Source organism: Pteropus medius, unplaced genomic scaffold (assembly GCF_902729225.1).
Source record: "Pteropus medius unplaced genomic scaffold, Ma_sr-lr_union100, whole genome shotgun sequence".
Classification (NCBI taxonomy): domain Eukaryota; kingdom Metazoa; phylum Chordata; class Mammalia; order Chiroptera; family Pteropodidae; genus Pteropus; species Pteropus medius.
Window position 1 is genome coordinate 7,866,059 of NW_024352784.1, and position 26,075 is coordinate 7,892,133.

Below are 26,075 nucleotides of genomic sequence, written 5' to 3' on the forward strand. Positions count from 1 at the left end.
TTGTGTGACTGTGGGCAAGTTTGTTAATTTCCCTGAACCTTATTCCTTCATCTATATAAAGGAAATAATTGCTCCTGTTTCCCTGGGACTGTTACAAAATTTAAGCTAGATAATGCGTGTACAACGCTTAGCACACTGCTGGGACCCTGCAAGCTCTGACCTGTTAGCAACTCTTATTGCTAATAACAATTACAAACACTTCTATAACACCTATCACGTGCCTGGCATTGTTCTCAGTATTTAACATATATTAATTCATTTTGTCCTCATAATTACCCCCCATGAAGTGGGTACTGATATGATCACCATTTTTGAGATAAAGAAACTGAGGCAATGATGGGTTACCTATCTTGCCCAAGGTCACTGCTGCTAAGTGGCAGAGACTGGGTTCAAACTAGGCCATCTGGCATCAGACCCAGTCTCTAACAACTAATCTCTGTTACTCTTCTCTCTGCTGCTATATTACACAATATAATTAATTTGATTAAGTGCTGCCTTGAGGCTGCCTTTACATAATCCAGGACATAAAGGGCTTACCCAGTAAGGCAATCCATTTCTGGAAAGCACTGCTGACCCCGAGATCAGCGCAGACCCTGCCCTGTATTCCACTCTCCTCCACCTTCAAATCTGGCTTCATCTTGTCTAATCTTCACCACCCTCTCCTGTCCCACAGGAAGAGGTGTCTCTCTTCCCTAGGTCTAGCCCTTCTATATCTGCCCTCTGTTCCGTGTCTCCCACCTTTTCATTAATCATCTCCCCTCTCTCTTGGGCTCCAATCTTCTCCCTTGGCTCTTTTCCCACAGCTGACAACACGTTCAAGGCTCTCCCCACCTTATATAAACCTTTTCCTGAACCTGCCTCCTCCTCAGGTTACTAAGATCTGTGTCCTTCTCTGCTCTGCCTAGAAGAATTGTTTCTACTCCACAGCTCTCACTCACTCTTGAACTCGTGGTGACCCTGCTTCCACCTGCAACGGGGGTGGGAACTGCTTCCACTGAGGTTGCCAATGACCTTCCAATGACCAATTCCAGCAGGTTCTTTGTCATCGGCTCCATAACTTTTCTCTAAAGCCAATCTTTACGTATCTCTCTCCCATCCACTCTATGAATATTGGGGTTCCATCCTCGAATCCTGGCTTCTTAGTACTCTACCCTTCCACTTGCCCCCTCTCACATCCACACTGTTGATGCCCATTGGGTTTCTGTCTCCAGATCAGAGCTATTCCCCAAATCGACACCTCTCTATCAATCTGCCCGCTGGAAACTGCCAACAAATAACATCCACTTGGAAAGTCTATCAGTAGCTCACATCTAATGTGAACTTACCATTTCACTACTTGCTTCACCCAACAAACAAACTTCCTCTCCTTACTTTTTGACTTTAATTAATGATATCACTAGGCATCTATTCTCCAAAGTAGAAAATTCCTGCCTCTCCCTTACAGCTATAATACAAGTGGTCAAGAAAAATCAATCTATAACATCCTGGGATACATCCCTCCTTTCTATAAAAGCAGTGGCATTTGCCCCTGATTCAGGCCCTCTTCTCTCATCTACTGGTTATGGACAATCTTCCAATTGTTTTCCCTGTTTTAGTCTGAGAAACTAACCCATCTACCACTGCCAAAGAGATCTATCCAAGATCCGAATCATGCTACCCATTTGCTTAAAAAAGATTCTGTGCTCCCCACTGCCTTAAAAACCAGACTTCTACGTTGGTCTACAAAGACATTCCAGGTTGGCCCTCATCTCACTTTTTGACTCTTCTCTGGCACCATTCTCCCCCTTCATGCCCTCTACCCCACACCCAGTGTACACAATAGGCACTCTCACACGAAGGCACAAGCGGGAAAGAACATAAGAAGCGTGAGTATTGGAGCCAGACAGTCCTTGATTCAAATTCTAGCTTCTTTACTGGCTGGGTGTGAAACTTCTGCCTAGTTATTTAAATACTCTGAGCTCCACTTTTCCCTTGGGAAAAAATACCTACTTTTTATGCCTGTTGTAAGGGTCTGAAACAGTTTATGTAAAACATCTAGGATGATACTTGGATATAGTAGGCATCGAATAAATAGTAGTTAATATCGTTAATTTCCCCAAGTAGTTTGAGAGAGGCAGGGAGGAGTTTGTAAAAATTGATAAGACCTAATACTAGAGTGGAAAACTTGAAAAGTTTCCTATGGAGTCGGAAGAAGATCAAATTTATAAGGACAAATAACAGTGTCTTGGAATGTTCTAGAACATTTCCATTTTTGAGCTGCAGCAGAAAGACTGAAGGCCTTGAGCCAGTTTCAGAGTTGCTCTGTCCCCTAAATCCCACAGCCCTGGAATATAGCTCACATCTAATCTCAGGACAGAAAGAACATTCCCTAGCCAGGTGCCTGGAAGTGCCCTGAATTGACAGTTGTGCCCTCTACCCTTCAGAGTTTCCCACAAGAAGTTCATGTTCACAGAAGAAGGTTCTAGGCTGTGGAGAGCATCTGTGATCTTTGACTTTTTCACTTGGTTCTCACTGACCCTCTGATGAGGGTCTGCCATGTTCAGAGTCCTGTGCCGGACAACTGGGCTCCAGGAGAATTTGCTGGGACTGGATTCAGAAGACTCGGCTTTGGGTCTTCATGTGAGCCACTGTTCACAGACTCTGTTTCCTCATCTCTAAAATATAAATAATGATCCCTTCCTGCCCAGTCCGCAGTGATGGCGTCTGTGGTTAAACAGAAATGGTTACTATCTTACCTCGATTTCTCTCTTTTTTTAAAAACAAACAAAACAAACAAACAAACAAACCTCTTTTTCTATATTTCCTTTCTGGTTCTCACTTCTGCCTGGTCCCAAGTGGGTAATAATTAACATCTGTACTAACAATAATTAACACTGCTTTCCAGCTCACAAAGCACTCTGCTCACCGTTAAGTCCGTATGCCTTACAACCCCCTCCCTCACCCTGGCAGAGGCAGCTGCCCTCCTCTCTGCTCCTCTGGGGCTTGCACAGACCTCTCTGTTGGCACCGACCACATTATATTGGAGTTATTTATGGAAAGGTCAGTTTTCTCAGTTAACTGTAGGCTCTTTGAGGGAAAGGCTTTTGTTTTATTCACCAATGAATCCCAAGCACTTAGCAAAGTACATGTTCGGTAAATGTTGAATAATTAAAAATATGCTGAGAATCTACCATGAATCACTTTCGTGTCATTGTCAAACTCTCTAATGTAGGTTTTATTCCTAATTACAGGTGATTTAGGTGAGGTTCAGACTTATCTAAAGTCCCATAGCTCTTAAATAGTGCAGCCAGAATTCAAACCCAGGTCTGTTTGACCCCAAAGCCTTTGCCTTCTCTGGACCACACTGTCTCTAATGCCACAGCAGCAACCTCAACTATATTCTCCCAATGCCAAGTTCAGCAGAGTTGAGTTAGGGTTATTCCTAAGAGGACGTTACAGAACTGGAGGCCATATATTTAATCGCATCCCACATATCAGTGGTACTGTAAAGGAAAGATAAAAGATACCACCATGTGGGAATCCTCCTAAGGTTGCTGATCTGCTAGCTGGCAAGTCGGGGATGAGCAACTGCCTTTATCAACTGAGAGAGAAAAGAGCTATCGGAAAATAAAAATTTAATCATCAGCTGCAAAAATGAAACCATTGCTGATAAAATATCTTCTCTTGGAAACTCCACCTGGATGGGGATGGGAATAGGGGTTCCTTCAGCAGGAGTCACTATAGGTCAGGTGGTTCTTTAGGACAAGGCAGATGGATCCCCTGCAGCTGCTACCAGTAGGCACATTGCTGCACATTGTGAGCCTAGGAGGTGTGAATGTCATAATCTCTATATTGGTGATTCTCTGACTATAAGAGTGTATAAGGACACACATGGATGGCATCACACACTAGAAAGCTTGTCACTGAGATGTAAGAGAAAGAGTATGGGCTGTGGTTGTTAACCTAGCTCTGCTATTTCCTATTTATGAGAGCTTGGCAAATAACATAAGAGCTCTGAGCCTCAGTTTCTTTATCCATAATGTGGAAACATACATAATGTAACTTCCAGGTTGTTTGGAACTAAGTGATAATGCACCCAGTACAGTGCCTGGCATAGAATCAGTGCTCAGTCAACAGACTGCTGTAATTACGATCCTGGCTCTGCCACTTGGTGGTTATGTGACCCTGGACAATTCATATGACTTCTCTAAGGCTCGGTTTTCTTACCTTTAAAAGAGCGATATAAATAAATAAAAGGTTTGTGAAAGGCTCCTGTCATTATGTATGCCAAAGTGGCAAAAACACAAACCAGCAGTAAAATGGAAGCTCTCGCTATGGGTAGAGGAAGATGGCCGAAATGCTGGAATGGAGGAGTCCTAAAATATCTGGACTCTTTCTACTGAATTTCCACCAGCATTCTTTCAGGTCCCTCTTCCCAGCTCTCCGACCTTCACAATCTTCTTTGTCAGCTGCACGTCTTCACTCACCCCAAAACTGACCATCTCAACCATTTTATCTCCCTGCTTTAATCTCTTCCCTTAAGATACACTATCTTAACACCTGGGGTTTGCCAATAATCTCCAAGGGTCAGTATAAAGCTCAAATCTGTTCATTTCTCTCCATTTCTAAGCCTTCAGCCTGGCTCAGGCCAGCCTGAGCCCCGGCACAGACTATTGTCACAGCCTTCTAACTGCTGTCCCAGTCCCTACAGTTGGAGAAACTTTCAAATAAGTAAATCAGGTCAGGTCACTCTAGCTCAATGTTGCACATAGCTTCCAATTACCCTTAGGATAATTAAAAAACAAAGGAAAAAACTCATCACATGTCATGTAAAAGGCCTATACAGTCTGGTTCCTGGTACCTCTCTGGCCTTACCTGATACCATTTGGTCCTTTGATCCCCATATCCCACAATGTGACCATTTTAAAGTTCCTCAAACACTCCCGGCTTTTGCCTGTCTCAGGGCCTTTGCACATGCTTGTCCCTCTGCTTGGTATATTCTTTCTCCAAACCTTCATCTAAACCACTCCTATTCCTACCTTACTCCAGCAATCTATATTAGGTCTCCTATTTGTTTCTCTAGACTATACTCTTTTTACTACAATGAATATTTACCATTTACCATTACAGTTTACAAACATATTTGGATGACTATTCAAACTTAAGAATCTATCTCAAGATGTCTCAAGTATGTCTACAAACTTCTTGAGAGTAGGAAGCATGGCTATTTTATACACCACAGATACTAATGTCTGCTTTATGACACTGCATGTAAAAGGCAATTAGTAAATAACTGGCGGAATGAGAAAATGGACAGACATAGTGTCTAGATCTGCCTGCAACCCCTCTGGACCTGCTCCTCCTGTCTGCTCCCTTAAAGCCTCATGCAAGGGGTTTTGAGGTATAATTAAAAAGGCCTTGTTCCTTGGGGGCCAAAAAGAGACTGAACCAAGCCTTTTCCTTCTTCCTCAGTTATATGGGCATCTTCTCCTTTTTCTCAGCCTCACTTATTAGCCCATGAGAACCTCAAGGGCAAGCACTATGTCTGCTTCATGGCTGCACCTAAGTGCCCAGGCCAGGCCTGGTACACATTAAGAGGCTCCCTGTGGTATTTGTGGAACCAAACAGATTCAGGAAAGCCGGTGACAGACACTGGTGACCCCGTATTCACTTCTCTTCTTCCTGAGAGAACTCAGGAAGTTTTTGTTTAGGGCAAGCTAAAAATATTTGCTTTCTCGAATTTTCTTATAGCTTTGAGTGTCCGAGTGACACAGTTCTGCCAAAGAAATGTAAGCCCAGTGTTTTAGGAACAATTTGGCTCCCTTCCCCTTTCCTCTTTCTCCTGCCTGATATGCAGACATGAGTTCTGAAGGTGCGACAACCATCTAAGGACCAACAGGGGCCAAGTATGACAACAAGAGCCAGAGCTGAGGATGGCAGAGCACAGGGTGGAACGAGCCTGGTCCTTGATACCACTGCTGGACTTCTGTGCCGGCCCCAGAGGGACACAGCCTAGACCAAGAGTGTGCACGAGAACGTGACAACTCCACTCAAATGCCAGGGAGCTTGTTATTTGTACACTAAAAGTTTTTCTCCCTAATCCCACAGAGAGACAAGCTTTAATGCTTGGTACCTACTGTGTCCTTGAGGTACCTTTTCTTCTTTGCTGCCCTTGAAGTCAGGTCCCAGAGAATTCAGAAGGTTCAGCAGTCCAAGACAGAACTCAGGGCATTGGAGGGGCTGGGTAGGGGTGGTGGGAACCCTGCCTTCCCTGTCATTTTCAGTGGCAGGGACAGCTGCTGGTGGGGCTGGCCTTCAGTCTGCAGATGTAGTGCTCTGATATTCCTAGCTCTACTCCACTGAACAGATTTTTGGCCAGGGTCTGTCTCCAATGTGCTGACTTGAGCTCTCCCTTAGCCTACAATTTCATTCCACTTATACCAGACTGTTTTGAATAAATCACTGCTCTCAGGGAGAGGTGACTTCACAGGGTACTTTCCAAAGGAGTGTTTCCCGCAGAAATTTCACAAAGTGCTGCCAATGTCATTTATTTGAAGGTTAATTGATTACCAAGAGACATTGATTCTTCACTGCTGCATGATATCTTATAATTTGGAGGAAGGGGATATAGGGAATGATGAAAGGAGAGCTTATTAAAAACTGAAAATCATTCCTCAATCGCTTTTCTTAGTTTCCTCTTTGAAGTAGTGCAGGTTTTGACACAAATTATGGTATATAACGTCAGGGATTTTTCTCTCCAGATCCTTGCAAAAGTACTCAGAGGCTAATGAACAGCAGTCTTATCCAATTGGAGCAAGGGACATACAGAAATAGCACTGTCCAGTGGTCTTCGGAAAATCATAAAGGACTCAATTTTTATGATCTTTGGAAGACAGAAGCTTATGTGAAAGTATCTATTCACGTGTAGGAAAGAGAAGAATGGGTTGCAGGGACAGCAGATAAAACCACCACTAACTAGTGCCACTGAACCAGCCCTTCTGTCCTTCCTGGTTCCCCCTGTCCCTCCTTTTTTCCCCTTCATGAAATCACAAAGCTCAGTCCCAGTAACCTCCTCTGGTTACATAAATTAATGGGCTCCTGTTCTGGGCCCCATAAGATAAACCATCCAGCTCTAATCAATTTACTCCCTCGCTTAAAGCTTACAGAATGAACTATTTCCTTAGGGTGGCATACAATACTCTCCCTGATGGCTCACGTCCCTCCTTTTGGGGCATCCTGTGCTCTAGTCAAACAGAATTGCTGGCTCCTTACAGCCAGCAATTAATTTTCTACCTACCTGCCTTTTGTTCATGCTGTTCCTGCTACCTGGAATGAACTCTTCAACAACATTCCCTGCCCCTCTCTTCCATCTTTAAATGTGAAGATACTACTCATCTTTTAGGGTCTTATCAAATATCACTTTATCCAGAAAGCCCTCCCTGTTCCATCTAGCTGGACATGTCCTTGCTTTCCTCCCACCCTCATGGCACATTGACCAGTGACTGTAATGACCCTTCTTTCTCCTTTCCTTGGAAGCACTTACTGTATAAATGCTTCCTGTCCTTAATCTAGACCATAAGCTACTTTTGCCCCAAACTATGTCATAACTTCTCTGTATCGTCAACTTGGGAAAGAGTGGGAAGTCAATATTTGTTGGATGAAAAAAAAGAAAGAAAGGAAGGAGGAAGGGAAGGACTAAACCTGCTTCTAGTTTCTGGACACAGAACGAGTTGTTTTACAGTGGCTGCCTGGGCATGAACGAAAGGACCCTTCTCTTTAATTAGCATCAATGTGCTCAGAGCAGAAAGACCAGAGCATGTTTCTCATAAAAATTACCAGGGTTTGTGTTTTCTAACAATGATTCTTATTTCTTTTCTCTGGGTTTCTAAATCCACTGTGGGGTACCTCTGTTATTTTCCAACTTGGCTTACAATGCCACAGTGTAGGGCTGATTTTTCCCATTATGCTTCAGCATCAATCAAAATTAAAAGATAAGATGCTATCTGGAGACCCAAAACACTGCAATGCTGACTTGTCAGGTTGTGAGGTTGTGAGCAATGTCTATAATGATATTTTTAAAGTTTTAGATTCTGTGAGTTTTTTTCATGGTCTTTTTAATGACTTCTCAAGAAAACTTCCTGGATTGATGTAAGATGCTTATGTTGGAGGTACGTAAGTAAGGGGGAAATTATATCCTATATATTAGAAATGGAAATAAAATATTTACTAGTGTTGTAGAAAATAGTAAGACACTGTGACATAGCGGGGAGAGCTTGGAATTTGAAGACCAACTTTCCATGTCAGTTCTGCCCTTAATTACTCTGACTTTGGGCAAGTCAGTTAAACTCTCTGAGCCTCAATTTCTTCATCTATAAAGTTGAGATCAAAATATATATTGTCTAAGGTTCTTGTGAGGATTAAATTACATACAGAAAAGAGCAGAGCATGGTCCCCAACACGCAGTGGGTGCTCTAAATGTCGGTTGAATAAATGAATAGGTAGAAAACAGACGTAGGTGTAATAGAGAAGAAAAAGGGGCTCGTTCTTGGGAAGGAGGCAGACTGCAAAAGAAGGAAGATCGCAAGCTTTAGAGTTGTACAGATACAAATTCAAATCCTAGCTTTTCTTTTACCATCCCTGGACCTCAATTTCCTCATCTGCAATAGGGGGTGATAATACAAATAAGAATAATCACACCACAGAATTACTGGAAGGCCTAAAGAATGTATTTAAAGGCCTTTGTATACTGCAAGGGTAAATTATATTTTGGCTACTGGTATATATCCTACCTCATCACTACTTGGGGTCAACAAGGCTGCTAAGCCTCAATGGAGCCAAGACCAGAAACAACATTATCTTCAAATTCTGATTCTTCATATGTGAAGAAAAGACTGTTCTTTCTGAAAAGAGCTTCCACGTTTTATTCTAAAACTTGCTTGGTGTTAGTGGTGTATGTATATGCGTGTGTATGTATAAATACATCTGGTTCAGAGGGAGCTCTGTCAGTATCAGGTCTCTGTGTATATATTTGTGTATACAGTTTGTAAAGTGCTTTTAGATTTTTTTTCAAGGCAAAAGATAAACTGATTTAATTTAAAATCATCAGCTGGATTGCATTAAATGGAGGGAAAAGCAAAAAGGTATACTATCTTGTCATTTGCTAAATTAAATACAATTATTTCTCCTATTACTTAATTACAAACAGATGTAAATACTCTGGATTCTGACATCTCAGATCTTCTTAAATTCTAGTCTGCATTTCAACATGGAACGAAGGGAGAGTCATATTCCAATCTCTGTGTTAGGTAAACTCAAGAGCTACAATTGTATATTGGGACCATAATGACTTCACTATAACAAGACCTAAACTTTTAATTAACCTGCCAAGACAAATTACAACTCATAGCTCACAGGTAACAAGCACAGACAGCAGAGACTCAATGCCAGGGTCTCTTGGGGAGAGACGAATTAAGAGCAACATCAGAATTGGTCTGTTTTTGTATTAAAGAAAAAAAGGTATTCATTAAACAATCATTGTAGCTTGAAGGCAGACAGACAAGTCAGAAAGGCAGCAAGAGAAAGCTGGAAGGAGACAGAGATGGGAGAGAATATTAACAACTTCCATTTATTTAAGTGTTTATAGCATCCAAAGCCTGTGCCAGGCACTTGTTATTTGCTCTCTCTCATCTTCACAAATGGGGACTGCTTCACAAATAGGAATTTCCAGAGAGGAAAAATGAGGCTCAGCGAGGCAACGTGCATAACTATGGTCGCAGAACTAACATGGGACAGTAAGGGAAGTAAGGAATAGAAAGCAGTGCTCATAAGGCATTTATTTTCAAAGCTTAGTTGACAGGCCATCGGGGTCACCGAGGCTCTCTCTAAGGCCTACTGCATCATGATTCTTTGGGGTAAAGGCCCAGGAATCTGAATGTTAAACTAGCTTCCCAAGTGATTCCTTTGTACAGCATTTGAGACCACTTATAAGATACTATAACCCCTTGCTACTCATAACATGGTCCACAGACGAGCAGCACTGGTGCCACCAGGTGCTGGGTGGAAATGCAGAATCTGAGGACCTACTCAGGCCTGCTGAAGCAGAATCTGCCTTTTAACGAGATACCAGGAAGTTCATAAAACTCTAAGAAGCACAGTATAGCCTATCTGTTCTAAAAGATATTATAGTGTTAAGGGAGGTGAAAACAGGTCTCATCATTTAGGTGAGAACAGAAGAACCAGAGGGAAAAGCAAGACCATCTCCTCAATTATGACAAAGCAAATTAGCAAGCTCTGACAAGCCAAGAGTTGGCAAAGGCACCTAACTGTACCTACATTTTATTTCTCTAAGTTGCACATCCTAATTAAAAGTCACTTTCTGTGGGAGTTTGTATTAATATCTTTTCATATTTATGCTTAGTCATTACAAATAAAGAATTCTGATTAGTTCTGAGCAAGCAGGATGTCCTATGCTTCGTAGTGAACTGTGCCTAAGAGAAATCAGGCAGTTGAGACCATGAAGCTGTAACTTAGGCACCACTAATGATTTGATAATCATGTTTCTAAACTGAAACTACCACGTCCAGAAAAAGAAACAGGGTCTGGAGTATGGCAAACCCCACAATGGGACAGCCTGATGGTGAGGACCAGCACTGGCTCTCCAATGAGGGAATGGGCCTGCACTGGTAGCCTCTAGGTCACAGTCACCACTGAACTGTAGGCTCAAAATTCTAGAATCTCGAGAAACCAAGAGCTGGAAAACTTAGGTAATTTGTACACGGTCAAATCACAGGTTAGTGGTAGAGATTCAGAACTGAGCATACTTTCCACTCTACCGCAAAAGGCAGCATTCGGGAAGAAACCCATAGTACTGCAACTGTCAGGCCTGTGGCTGCTGACGGTCCTTCCAGTGGGGGCTGAGCAGAGGAAAGGCCATGCTCATGCTCAATTCCCTTGCTAACGTAATGACATTGTACATCGGGGACTGGCTGGGTGTTGGGGAGGCAGAGAAAATTATGTCAAAGTCCCTGTCCTTCGGGCACTCAGGGAACAGCAGGTGGGACAGACACTTCCCAAACACGAACAGCATGAAGTAATATTTCCTACATCAGGGCTGATGCAGCCTGATGACCCCACCTCCATCGCTTTGCCAAGACGGTAGAATATAGAGACTGCAGTTGCAGCAGAAACTTATAACCACGTCCCATAATTAACGAGAAGGTATTCTCTGCCTCAACACTAAGGGCAAGAATGCAACCAAGAGGAAAATGGCTGAAAAATGATGACTGCTTTTTAGGAACACAAAAAACAAACAACAACCCCCCCCAAACAAACAAACAAACAACAACAAAAAACAGGGTCTTGCAAGAGTTTTAGGAACCAAGGACCAGATTCAAAAGATTTTATTCAACTTCATTTTCCATGTCAGAAAGACTCCCAGCCAAGGACTGAGACAGTTTTGAGGTGAACTCTAAAGCACATATGACTTTTCATTAAATGGAAACCCCATTTCCAAGTGTTCTGGTTAGCAACGTTTTGTCTTTCCATAAGTTTTATTTTCCCATAGGAGACCTTATCTCCAGCCTTTGTCAGAGTGCTTCTCAGACTAACTCAGAAAAAAAAGTTTTCTGAATTGAACCACTGACACTATGTCCTACAGTATTCTGTGACCATCTGAGGAGGAGACAAATTCTATGGAATGTATGAGTAAAGAGAAATCCCTTAGACCAGGATGCGTGGTCAAGGGGCTCACTCTGAACTGAGAGCTGTGGCCCTTGTCCCCTGTGAGGGGCGGCAAAGGGGTTAAGCATTCATTTAAAACCCTGGGGCTTGCTCTCTGTCAGAGGTCAGAACAGCTCTATTATCAACAAAACCCCAAACTGACTCATTACATTGCTCATCTAGCCCTTTGCACTCTCTTTCCAAGCCTTTATCTTGTTTTCTCATCTGCCAGGGGTTCCTGGCTCTGAAAGCAAGACAAACAAACAACAAACAAACAAACAAACAAACCATAAAAACCCAAATAACAAATCAGTAAGTTGAACCAAGGGAGACTACAAAATACAAATAAAGGTGTTGGAGAAGTGATAAAAAAAACATTGCCTTCATGTGGCTGGTCATCCAGGGTTTGTGTCTTGTTGTCAGTTCCACTCTTTGGTCTTTAAATGATGTAGCTTCTGGTCCACACATCATGGCATAGACAACACACGAAAGGCAGTGGGCAACAGTCCTTGGCTCAGGTTCCAGCCCAGAATGGCCTTCCAGTCCCTCCTGTCATTCCCTTCCTTCATTTATCTACATCTTACTCCCATTTCTTGTCCATCAAGCCTGGTCAGGATGACCAGACTGCAGACGGCACCTATACTTCTGGGCTAGACACATTCCCGTGTCAGCTTTAGCCCCCACCATCCCAGAGCATCTTTTCATGCAAAGAGACAATATCCCACAGACCCGAGGGTGTGTTTCTTACCAACGGCCGTGGTGAGAAAAGAAATCACTTCAGACTCCTTCCCATCATTGTAAAAAGCCAGGTGCCAGATGCCTGAATCCAAGTACTGGATGAAGCCAGTCTCGTGGCTAGATGGGGGGACGGCTCCCCGAGACTGGCGCTGGGGGCCCTCCAGGCTCCGTGCCTCCTGGGTCAGGAGCCTCCTTCCATCCAGCAGCTCCACAAAGTCAAACTGCAGTACAAAGAAAGCATAATCAGCAGTGGACCTGCTTCACCACAATGCTAGCTTCTTCCTTCAAGCTTCTTCTGGGGAGGACCTGAGAAAACACAATCTGAGACTGGCAAAAGAGGCTAAAGCCACATGAAGGTGAATCAGTTAACTCCAATTCCTCCCTAGACCCCATTTTTAGGAACAGTCTTTTGTGAGCACACCATAATTAGTGGATTATTTTTGGGTCTTCGATGGTGGGGACATAATCAGAAACCCAGCCACTTAATGACTGAACTCCAAGTCAGTGCAGGTAAGGGCAGGAACCCCAGGGTTTGAGGAATGGGAATGGTACTCTGGGTGTGCCTTAAATATCAGTTAAGTGCAACTGAAAAGTTGATTTATACCTATCTTCCTTTTGTCAATGATCCTTCCTAAGCACTCCAGTTTCAGGGAGCAGTTTTCCGGGCACTAAACTGGATTAGCTCAAAACTCTATCAATAATTATATGCTGTGTCAAACACAACTGCCAATTGATCTGAGTGTGTTTATGTGAGACTTGAGAGAAGTCAGTCATGGAGTGCTAATGACAGGTAGGTGGTTAAGCCCTTCTGGTCTACTCGCAAGCAAACTGAGTTATCTATATCTATCTATCTATCTATCTATCTATCTATCTATCTATCTATTATCTATCCATCCATCCATCCATCCATCCATCCATCCATCCATCCATCCATCCATCCTCCGTCTGTCCATCTTTTTAAAAAATCAAGATAGATATTCTATCCTGCGTAAAAATGAAGTCTTAGGACTAGCATTGCAATTCTACAAAGAAATCAAGGGCCCAGGTTCTCTTTATTTTTCTGCAACTCCATCCTTAGCAAATATATCTCTTTAGTGTTTACCTAAAATTCTTAAATAACTACTGGGGCTAGGAAGACTGCATGTGGCCTGGGAATGTCTGCTGGATGCCTGTGATTTATATTACTTTAATCCCAGAGCTGGGATGACCTTACAAACGTCTGTTCTTTACCTATCATGACTGGTAGTATGTCAGTCATTCTGCATGAGTTTCTTTTAAAGTGTTTCTGGTGCACGTGTGTCTGAGTAAATGTGAAACTCTGAAGGAGAGAAACAATGCTAGAGACTAGGGAAGTAGCACTTATTCTGAACCAGGTCCTGCACTAGCTGCCTTACAAATGCTATTCTTTATTCTTCACAGCAGCCCTGAAAAGTGAGTATCCTTATCACCATTTGATAGATTAAAAAACTTGCTCTGAGAGGAAAAGTAACAGGTCCAAGGTTTCATAGCTGATAACAAGAGGATTCAAACTCACATCTGTGTGACTCCAAAGTGCATGCTTTTTTCCCCCCTCTAGATTACATTTACTGAATGATTTAACTTAGGAGACTGAGGAACAGCAGAAAGGTCATTGAGGAATTTCCTAGAATTTCCTCCTCTTAAAAAGTCCCAGGAGTATAACCCTACTCATCTGAAAGGTAGGATCTGAAGAGAGGGCAAATGAAAAGAGATGGGCTATAAAATATAGGAAATTCCCTTCATGCTCAAGGATCCAGGTTTAAGCATTAGGCTTCTTGACTTTGGGTTAAGGTTTGAGGTAGACACCCCTGGAGATCAGCAGGGCATGGGGTTCTGGTTACCTGTGTATGTGATGGAGGAAGGCCTTTTCTGCCATAAATGCCAACCAGAGCTGCCTTTCCCAGAGACACATTGAATTTCAAATGCACAGGATGGTCTATGAACACCTGAGATCTCCAGAAAGTGCCAGGAGGAATCTTCTGGGAAGCCCGTCTCCCCACGTCGATTTCTCCAGAGTCTATAAAACTGTCCTCAGGAAAGAAACTACTTGGCTTTCCTACCAAGACATAGGGAAGAGAAGACATAAATGTCACGGTTAGCTGCAAGTGAAACAAGGGATCAGAGCATCCAAATGAGCAGGGCTCTCCCCTCTTCATTGCACTTCTTTGTACAACGGTCTGCTGCCAGCCCTCCACCCACCACTCCCCTGCTGAAGAGTAAGAATGTCCAGACCTTTCTTCTCCAGTGATACTCAAATTGTTCTGCTAAAAATATGCATTCTTCCAAAGTGGTGTGGGTCCTCCCCAAGGGCCATCTGTTTACTGCATAATTCCACAGCTTGTTAAGACATATTTTAATTCTAAAAATAATCATTTGCGGTCACATGAGAATAACTGCGTGTGTATGTGTGTGCATGCGCGTGCGTCCGTGTATGTGTGTGTAAAAGTGTGCATGCTAAAACAGAAAGGATAGAGGAAAGAAGGTGTTGTTATTAAATTTCCAACTCATAATGGTTCCCCCAGGGTGGTGGGAAGCATGACCTGAGTGGAGTAAGTTATTTCACAAGGTTACTAGTTTATGCATAATTAGAAGTCAAATTCTGAGGCTGAGATGTGTGGATGAGGGTTTGTGTTGGGAGCAGAGCTAGGGCTGACAAAGATGATGCAAAGTGGTCTTCTGAAGGGAGGAAAAATGCTTCTTTGTCTAGGATGGAGGCCTCTGAATATCATTTTTGTGCTAAAGGTAGGTAAAGTTGAGGGACTTTCTCAAGTTCAGGCACAAAGCCTATGACATACTTGGAAATTTGATCCGGGCCCCAACCCTGTAGGTGGTGGGGGATGAGGGGACAGTGAGGTCAGGAGTAAGGTCTCTTGACCATTTCTGTCACCAATCAGACAGTGAGAGCTTTCTGGGGGTATTCCAAGTGCCAGAAAGGAAGGTTGCTTATTAAACTTCCTATATTTAGTAATTAAACATACTCACATGTGAAAAATATAAGCCCTCACTTCCTGCCAGACACTGACCTTCTGAGGAGTTGGGAGGGAGCAGGAGACTTCAGGGATGTTAAAGACCACTGTTAGGATGTTGACAAGCCACAATCAAGTCAACAGACTACATCTTTCTTGTCATAAGAAAGCACCCCCTGGGTATCCTAGTTCCAAGCCTGTGTTAGAGATGTTAGGAGAGACGCTTAAGAGAACAAGAATCCATTTGTAAAGAAAACACGTTTATGGGAACCTTTTATAAAAAGCATTTGGGGAATAAGAAATTAAAATGTCTTTTTCCCCTAGCTTTGTAAGATTCCTTACAAAGCACATTTGATGCTGAAATGGAGCTTGGCAGGGCATTGTTGTAGTCATAAAATATTTTACTGTTTAAAATAATAAAATTCAATTTAAATGTTAAACTTCTCCATATGTTATCATTCTCTTATAAACTCCTAGGCAGAAACATCAGGTTTTTAGCTTCAAATCGTTAAATGTTATTTTAATTAAAAATATGCCAACGAAAAAAAGTTAAAATGCATGCTCTCAATAAAAGCACCACTGGTATTTTGTCATTAGCATGGGAAAGAGCTTGCATTTAATTCCTTTGTGGAAAGAATGTGCCCCAGACTTTTACCTTGAAAACGTAGACACACACACAAACCATTACGCTGTGGTTCAAAGTTTAAAGACAGAAGCCAAATTCGCAGAGCATTAGATGGAAGAGAATTACTTTCACATTCTTCCTTATCTGATTTTTGGGTTCCCAATACCACAATCCTTTTATAGTCCAGGTAGAAAACAGTATACCCTTCAGCTTCTAATTCTGCTGGAGAAGCAGAACTCTGAGGGAGTAAGAAACGAAGCAGGATGCGTTCTTTTTGCTCCTAGGAACTGCATAGAAATAAAACCAAGGCTGCTGATTCCAAGGACTTATTTCCTTTGTGAGTAGGTGGGAGTTAGAGCTGGTGAGATTTGAGAATGCTTTGCCTTCAAATAATTCCTATGTCTGAGAATAAGTAACAAAAACTTCTCCCACGTTTTGGCACATTGTTGGAAAATCATGCGCAGTTCATTTTCCAGTGAGCATGTTTTCAGGAGACACCTATTGTATCAGCTACATTCTGTAGCCTTATAGGTCAGCGGCCAAACCCAGAGACTCTCTCCAGAGGTCTGTAGGCCCCAGAGGAATGAATAAGCTGGTTCTTAACCCAGAGGAGGGGCGGAAGGGGCATATTCTTTTCTAGCACTCTAGTTAATTTCACCTAAACAGACCAAAATGGGAGGGAAAAAAATGTCTTTGGTGTGTATACAATAAAATAAAAATAGAAAATTTGAGTCTAGGGCACACCCCCAATCAGGACTTTGATTCTTTTGGCTGAGACTGTGAGGGCCACTTTGGAGCTTTGGTTCAAAAGTGACCTTTGTTCTAGAGTCCAGATCCTTAGGGAAGGGGCCACCGCCCATCCTAAAGGCAACTTTTGAGAGCAAGAGCCCAATTTAATCCACAGTTCCAGCAGGCTAAATATCAAGGCTAGACCAGGTAGATCCGAGGCCCACTGAAGGACCTCCCAGCATCCTGCAGCACAAGTTGACAATTTTTATGAAGTAGGAACCCTCAAACAGGACTCAATGTTAAAGGCTGACATGTCTCAAGACATTCATAAGGACACTATCCAACCAGTGGGTGCTCCCAGAGGCTTAACAAAGAGTTTAACTCAGAATTAGGGACCAACAGGATGACTAGGTTTCACAAGGCAGATTCTACTGGTGATGGTCCTTTTCTTTGTAAATATGACAAATTCAGGCTTTCTATAGCAATGCTGTGCAAAACACAATCATGTCTATAAAAGAAATTTCTCAACAAATTGCTGAGATGATTGGATAGCTTAGTCAGATAGGAGAGATTTGGAGGAACTGAAATTCCCTGCACTTCCTAATCATAGTCTTTACTTTCCTGAACTGAGATCTATGTACACTGGTTCTAATTTCTTAATCAACTAACATTCTCCCCCTCCTCCATCTTTTTGGTTCTTTTCAATGCAATAACTTTCACAAAGAATCCTTTAGTTTCCTTAGCAACTGTTTGAAATTTATTTGGTTATTAAAATAGGCTGTTTCATTTTGGAGAGCCCAGCTGAGCTTGGGTGCTGCAATTTGCATGGTTCAAACTGATGGGCAATTTTGATTTCATTGCAGAAAGAAGAAAATGCTATCCCTAGCCCACCAATTCAACCATCAGAAATGCTTGTTTATTCAATGCTTTTCCCCCCTGTCTCCATTAATGCAAAACACGAGTTCTTGTGGCTTTACTTCGAAAAGCTGCTGTATTTAGTTTCTGTCCTACAATAATCCTGAAATAGTTATAGCCACTTTGAGAATGTAGTATAAATTGCAGTTTGATATTATTCTCAAAGACATGGAGAACATATAGAATACTGGTTCATCAAATGTTCCTTTTGCATTATCCTTTAAAATGTTTAAAATGTTCAAAATCCCCTAAATATTTACTGGATCTTTGAGGGGAAAATGTTAACTAGTCCGGATTTCCAAGATTCTAATAGCTGATATAGAATGGCTTGGGATTTGAGGGGACAAGAAGAAAGGAACTAACATTTGTTAAGTGCCTCTTTATCACTGGTTTTTGAATGGATAGGCGTTATCATCCTTGTTCCGCAGATGAAGAAACTAAGGTCGAAGGAGGTGGAGTAATTGGCATGAGTTAACAGAGTTGATAAATGGCAGAGCCAGGATTCAAACCCCAGACTGTCTAGGTCCAAGGTCCATTCAGCCCCTTTCTATCATACCTATTGCTTCCCCCATCATTGTGGAAGAGGGTCTCTAGTCTTAATTCTAGAATCAGCTCTTCTCTGTGATACCCTCAGAAAGGACAGGAAATATGTACTAATATCAGAGTTAAAGACTTTCCCCCTTGACATGAGCCTAAGGAACTAGATTTTTACCATTACAATTAAAAACATAAACTGAGTAGACACTGGTTTGACCAGGGCAAAAGAAATTAAAAACCATGTGGTCTCACATAAACTATAGAAAGCTTTGTCCTTTGTTTTTCTAGACATATATATATTTAATGTGTGTGTGTCACGGTAATTGCTTTTGATGCTGCCACTTTCCAGCACTGCACTGTATTGTAGGGGTTGGTAAACAGGATTTCTATTTGCATTAGTAATGACAGATAATACCTTTAAGCAAAAACACTCCAATTAAAGTAAACCAATAAGTTGGTACAATTTTATTTTGTCTCTTATCTGTACCTCCTGTTCCTTGCCTAACCAACCCACAAACTAATTTCATTAGTGAGAGATTTCAGATAGATCTAATCCCTGTTTAAAGAATGTTTGATAGAGATCATGGAGGGAAGAAAATACATTTTGCTAAATGAGACCTTTTAGCTTGAAAGTTAAATATATCTTAAATACGTGTTTGTACATGCTAATCTAAAGGTAGTCTTCATTTTATGGTATTCACCTACAGCAGCTGACTATAAACTGGCTTGGGTATCACAAGCCAACAGGCAGGACCATGGACAGGGATAACTTGAAAACACTTCTGAAGAGCCATCTATCTATCTAGTAGTCAGTCATATGATGATTCTTTTACTAATTTCATATGTAGAAATTGCAAATTAGAATGGACCTTAGAGATTGTCTAGCTCAATAACCTTTCAAAGAGGAAGAAAATGAAGCCCAGAAGTTCCATTCAAGGGATTTGCTTAAGGTGACATCATAGGTCAGTGGCAGCAGCTGGACTTGAATTCTGGGCTCTTGACTCCTAACCCAGAGTTCTTCCCATGGTCCTATGCATGCTCCCTCATATCCTAATAAGGGGCAAAGAAAGTGTAAATTATTCAATGTTTTAAGTCTTAAAATCTTTATAAAAGGGAAGATAGTAGTAGGCAGGGGTTCTGATTTGGCTCTGTGGAAATGTCCCCAGTTCACTTCCCTTAAAGATGACCACAGGTAAAGAATTTATTTTGGCCTTCAAGAGCATCGTTTCTGAGGTCATGAATAGGTACTCCAACAAGTATATGCAACCTTATTAACCAACTGATGCCCTGAAGGCAAATCCTTGAAGGGAGGCTCAGAAGCCATGATCTCTTGAAGTTAACTGAGAAGAGAGGAAAGAAGATGTAAGCAATAAGAGTTGGAGGCAGCTATGACTGCTTTGCTGACTGATGTTACACTAGAAAGATAAAGCAGGTCACAGTGGGTGCAGGAGAAGGAATGGCCACATTGCCCAAAATGACCACCAGACATCTTTAAGCTCAGACATCTTTCCTGTTACCAATTTTTGTGAGTCTGTGGCCGACAGTGGAAGAATTTGTATAGCTGGCTTGTTAGAAAGGCCCCTAGGAAATTCAGAACATGGGTGTATGGATCTCCCATTTAAAAATGCCAGACTCCAAACAGCACCACCATGTCCATCACTGATAGAAAAATAAATTCATATCTCATTGTACAACAGAATTGCTCACCCACACCTCCTGTATGGTCTTGAAATCATAGGGTTAGTCAGGTTGGTCAACTTGTGGAGACATCAGGAGACCTGTAATCACACAGACCTGGGCCCAAATCCCAAACTCCATTATTTAGAGGTAGGTAACTCTGGCCAAGTCACTTAATTCATGTGATCTTTAGTTTTTGCATCCAAATAGGTATAAATGATTATACTTCCTCACAGAATCTCTGCGAGGATTAAATGTGAGATGCTCTTGACAAAAATCTTTGAAACAAACACACTATAAAACAAACACTAATGATTACTGTTATTGCAGCTGATAAAACTGGGGCTCAGGAAAATTAAGTGATTTGCTCAAGTTCACATGGCTGGTAAATGCTAGAATACCTGAATTGATGTTTCCAATAAACCACAAGGATCCAAGGATATTTAAATTACAACACACCATCCACCCACCTCACCATACCCCATTCCTGTAGATACCCATTCATCCCACGAGAATGTCCCAGAAGAGCTCATCTCAATCCCATACAATCAAAGATGCCACCCCAGCAGTGTGAAAGCCCATAATGCTTCCCTCGAGGCATGAGATGGGACACCACTGAGCACCATAAACCCTGCCCAAGCCCTGCTATAAGCTCACAGTGACAAGAAATTGCAATGAAGACGCAGGTGGACTGGCAGCTGGTATGAAGTGCAGAGGGATGGAGGAAGCGCCAGAGCATGGAGCTGTGAGTCAGGCACATGACGCGCATAATGGAGGTCTCCTTGGTTCAAAGGCAGACATAGAGGACTCACGACACGGACAACACAGCAACCCTACCTTCTGTGGCTCCTTTGCCTTTCCTGTCAGGGATCTCTAACCCAGTGCCCCCTGAGGGATACAGGGAGACGTCCGTTGGCACAGGCCAACTGCTGGCTGTGTCCTCCGTGATCTCATACATCTGCCCCTCCATCGGCTGCAGGTGCCAGTTTAGGCCAAACAGGTGCATGGCTGTGGTGAGCAATAAGAAAAGTCATCTTTTTCTGCTAGAGGCGGAAATGGAACTCCCAAACTATAGGAGAGGACAGATGGGATGGGGAACAGAGGAACTCAGGTCAGTTCAGTTCAATGACTAGCCTTCGAAGAGAGCTCTTGCATGTCCAAACCCTAGGTAGGGAACTAGGCACACAGAGATGATCAAGGCACAGACCCTGCCCTCAAGGGCTCATAGTCTGGTGGACCTGGGAAGGGGCAGAGAATGGGGAGTTTCATGAGGTCCAGGACTTTTGCTTTAATCTAGGGGGGAAATCATAATTTGTATCCCAAAGGGTTAATTTCCTTAATATGATAATAACTCCTACAAATGATAAGCAAAGTCCAGCAACTCAGTAGGAAAATAGGCATAGAACATTAACAATTTACAGAATAAGAAATACAATTGGCTCTCAATTGCATGAAAAGACTCTTGACATTACTCATAGTAGGAGAATGTGAGTTAAACTTTGAAATACTATTTTTGACATATGGTTTGGCGAAGATAAAAAGGTTGAAATATACAGTATTTTGGCAGAGAATAGGATATAAGCACTCTCATACTTGGCTTGTGTGAGCGTAAGCTGGTACAAACCCTACAGGGGGCAATTTGACAAAAGTTGTCAAATTTAAAATACAGGTACCCTTTACCTGGGACTTAAGAGGTTCCGATTCTAGAAATTTCTCCACCAGATACACTCTCCAGACACTCACACACATACTAAATGTACATACACTTATTATTAAGGTTATTTACTACAGCACTGTTTGTAATAGCAAAATGTTGAAACCAAGTAAAGCATTAAGGGGCTAGATAAGTTATAGTCATACAAAACACTATGCAACCATAAAAAAGAGTGAGAAAGTTCTTTGTAAGTATTTTTCAATAAGGGAAATTATAACATGCAGAACAGCATATTTGATATACTACCTTTGGGTAAAAAATTCCTGTGTATGTATAGAAAATTTCTGGGGGACATGAGAGACATTGGTAATAGTTGGTGTGTCCTATGAAGAAAAGAGATGCTAAGAGTAAAGAGAGAGATTTGCTTTTCACTGTATATCTGTTATACATACATTTTGATGTATCGCATGTATCTATTTTGTTTTACAAATATTTTTCCAAGGTTGCAACTGCTAAATAGTCATGTGCAACAATCTAGAAGGGACCATAAGATGCCAAAGAATGGACACTGTCCCATGAGATACACAATGATGGAGAAGGCCAGGAAGACTGTTCTCAAAGAGATTTGTGATCTAGTACAAATGTCAACTTAAATCCCATCACAGGATTCAGGACTTGGGCCTTCTGGGATGTCTGTCCCGATTCCCCACGTACAGAGTTCAATACTCCAGTGCCTGGACTCCCACAGCATCCCGTAGTAACATTTTGCCTTTGTTTACCTGATGAACATTTTCTAAAAGCCTACTCTACACTTGGATCTATGGCTGATTCTGGAGAGCCAGAAATGAATCAGACAGCTCCTGATTCAATGAGCTCACGGTCAAGTGAGGAAGACAGACAAGCAACAAAGTCTATTCAGAAGGACTAGAAAGACCTGAGTGGGGAGTGACTGACCCACTAGGAGGGCAACAGAAACACAGGGAAGGATCTACAGAGATGTGAAGGCCCATAGTAATTATGCGTACTGAGTACCCACTGTGTACCAGGCAGTGTGCTGGGTAATTTGTATACATTTCATCTAGTTCTCATGGCTACCCTGCCAGACCCAATTTACAAATGTACATATTAAGGCTCAGAAGGTTAATTAAAATTATGATAATTATAAAACTATCACTTATTGAATGTGTTGCTATGTGCCACGCATTGTACTAAGAACAATAAGTGCAGTATTTTAGTTCTCACAACAATCCTAGAAGGTATTAATAACCCCACTTTACAGATGAAGATACTAAGACACTATGACATCAATTAACATATGGAAGGTTAAATAGCTAACCTAAAGTTGCAGAGTCTAGACTAGGATCCAAAACTTCAAATCCCGAAATCATACACCGTGATTCTTTCTGGTTTGAAGGCCCAGGCTCGACCCACTTCACCATGCTCTCTCTCACTAGCCCTGTCTAGCAAGGCAGGTGAGCATTATGAAGACATCCCCTTTTACACATCAAGCAGCCTCCAAGGCTTTTACGTGCCTTTTTAGGTAGCAACATAGGATCCTGTGAGGCAGACAGGCAGCTGTGTTACTTGGTTCTGATTTGTGGACGGGTTCACTAATGGTGGTCTCGAGAGACTGTGTGATTGCCTTCAACACACAAAAAACTTCACAAAGGAAACTGGGACACAGCATATTCTCCTGACTTCTAGTCCAAACACAAACCGTCCAGGGACCACACACAAGTTTGATTTAACCAGGAGGCATACTGATAACACAAACAGAATCTGACCCTATGCTTTCTCTTTGGTGAGTGAGGTGCAGGGGAAAGTGTGCTGAACCAAAGGTAAGAAAGCTGGTTTTGAATCCTAACTGCCACTTTCTAGCTACAGTTTTCTCATCTGAGAAATGGAGATAACAATATTTCAAAAGATTGTGATATCATATGAGATATTATATGGTAAAGTACTTTGTAAACTGTACATGTGTGATTACTATATTTTATAACCATTATATTTTACCATTGATACTAGTAATAAAATAGTAGCTAACACTTATTGAGCACTTTTTAGGTACCAGGCACTAAATGAGGTGCTTTACCCTGCTTTTGACTATCTCTGTGCAGTTGTCAGTAATAAAAGTTAACTTGCCTAGAAGAAGTGAATACTCTGCTATTTCAAAGCCTGAATTAGCTTACATTTCTGCTTACCTTCTTACTGTTTTAATCTATATACTGGCAACTCCAAAGGTAATGAAGAAATTGTTTGAACTATGGACAACTCAGATATATGCAGTTAAATGTGCAGAGACTTTCCCCATTAGAATCAATGATCTCACCTAAGTATGCAAAAGTGCTGTCTCATTAAAAGTTCATGAGAATTAACTAATCCCAGAACGAACAGAACTCTCACAGTTTTGTAAGGAGAAACATTTTTATCGTCAAAGCTTTCTCTTGTTTTTAACAAGATGCAAAAGCAAGTCCTTGCTTAAAAAATATGCTGAGGGAGAAGAACAGCCAGTGGAAAGGTGTTATAGGTGAAAATGATCATAAGATCTGGGGTCCCAGGGAAGGTAAGTATGTCAGGACAGTCCACAGTGTGGGGGAGGCTGTTGACCAAAAGGTTAGAGGTACAGGTTGGCACTTTATCCTCTTGACTTTGCCCCTGGCAATCCCAAACAGGCCCGCATAGCTGTGAGGTTGGCCAGTCTTTGTGACCTGTGGAAGATGAGATCCTGAAAACCATCTGGGAAAGCAGAGTTCTTGATCCAAGTCAAACTTGGACCCTCTCAGAAGAATCAGTCATCCAGAAATAATTTGGGAGGCTAGTGGGTAGGGAAGAGAGTGCAGGGTTACCAAGACTGGGCTGAGAAACATCTAGCTGGAAGGTAAGATTTATAGTGGATGATGTAAAGAGATGTGAAGCTCAAATGTCATCTTAGAGCCCAAATAAAAGGGACCCTCTGTCTGTGATCCAGGGTATTAAATATAAGTCATGCTAGGGTCCCCTCCACTCTTTTACTGAATTGTTGGGTAAGTGGTTAATTTTATGGTTTTGGGTTATGGGGGAGGGGAAGAGAGAAAAAAGAGAAATAGTTTGCTTTGTTCTCCTCTTCCCAAAGGACACAACACAAACTCAGACACACTGTCAAAGAAATACATAAGCTCAAGCAGCCACTCTTCTTTATCCTTGATAATAATCAAAAGAATAGCAGCACAAAACATGGTATCACGTGAGTATATACTAAGTGCCAAATGCTTTATTTACATGATTCAATTTAATCCTCGCATAAAGATAGGTTGAAAAAAAAAACATTATTAGAGAATGTATATAATGGAACTGGAATAGAAATTGAGCTCTGATTTACTCAAAGAGGTAAAGTAAGTTATCTAACACCGCAGAGCTGGTATAAGTTTTAGGCAAGGTTCCGAGTCAGGAGCCTGTGTTCCACATGATTTGGAACTAAGGGCCATGAATGCAAAAAAGCTAGGAAATATAAATGGTCCTCTTCAGCCTGCTTTAAGGATGGATCAAATCACTGATACGATATTAAATTATAATCATCACAGCTCCTGTTTCCTGAGGAATTGATGGTAACCACCCAGCACCTATGTATATCATAGTATAATCTAAATTCTACCCTTTGGTTTGTATTTATAACTGTGCAAAACTCTCCTCAAGCACACTAAAAGTGATATAAGTAAGAAACTTGATATTGGTTTTCCCTTTAAACTAGTTTGTAATTCAGTGAAAAGGTGAAAAGATGCTAAAGAGTTCAGAGAAAGGCTGTGGAAAGGTAGTGGGTTCATAAGATCACCCACATTGAAATGTTAATGATTTCTGAAAGCCAAGAGCTGGGGCGGGGAAGTTCTCTACTCCCTCAGCTCTGGTCAATCTGATCCCAGGGCTGACATTTTCCTGTCGCCTTTTCCTGCCCAGCAAGACATGAGAGATGGCTGAGAAAGTGCAAGCTCCACCTTGACATTTTTAAGAGAAATGCTCGATTGATGTTCAGACATTGAAGCCTCCCCCCAGCACCTGGCCAGCGGGAGGCAATTAACAAAGTCATTATGCAGGAGTCGCCAGAATAAGTACAGGAGATTTCTCCTGTCACAATGCATGCTCCCCTTCCAAAAACCCGAAAAGCATGGACCCGCCCTCTATCCTTAAATTAGCAGCTCTAGGTTGTGACTAGAGATGGTTATAACCACAACAAATTGTTGATTCAAATGGCATTTTTGGTTTCAAAAGACAGTGGGAACCAAACTTTTGTTAAGTGGCTACCCACTTTTCTGTTTGTTTTTTTTTTTTAGTGCTCGGTTCTTTGTTTTTAAATAGTATCATTTTTGTAAAATATAAGTCACTGGATTCTTTGACTTATGGTCCCCTAATGGGGAAAACAAAAACAAAAACAAAAAAAACCCAGAAGACAAAACAACACAAACAACACAACAGAGATTCATTCCCTAGCTTCTATTCCTGATTTTGCTACAAAGCAACAACATTCAAAAGTTTCATACCAAAAATT

General features: G+C 41.8%; 1 protein-coding gene across 7 annotated transcripts in view; it reads right to left on the reverse strand.

The window, feature by feature from the left end:
* The window catches only part of TENM4 (teneurin transmembrane protein 4), a 685,723-nt gene that overhangs the window by 156,089 nt on the left and 503,559 nt on the right, over positions 1-26,075 (reverse strand). For all 7 annotated transcript variants that reach the window (XM_039848155.1, XM_039848159.1, XM_039848158.1 and 4 more), the window contains 3 exons: positions 20,740-20,910; positions 14,295-14,509; positions 12,446-12,656 (listed from right to left, as the gene is read on the reverse strand). In XM_039848155.1, the coding sequence (XP_039704089.1) occupies positions 12,446-12,656; positions 14,295-14,509; positions 20,740-20,910 (597 nt within the window). The remainder of the gene's footprint in view (positions 1-12,445; positions 12,657-14,294; positions 14,510-20,739; positions 20,911-26,075) is intronic.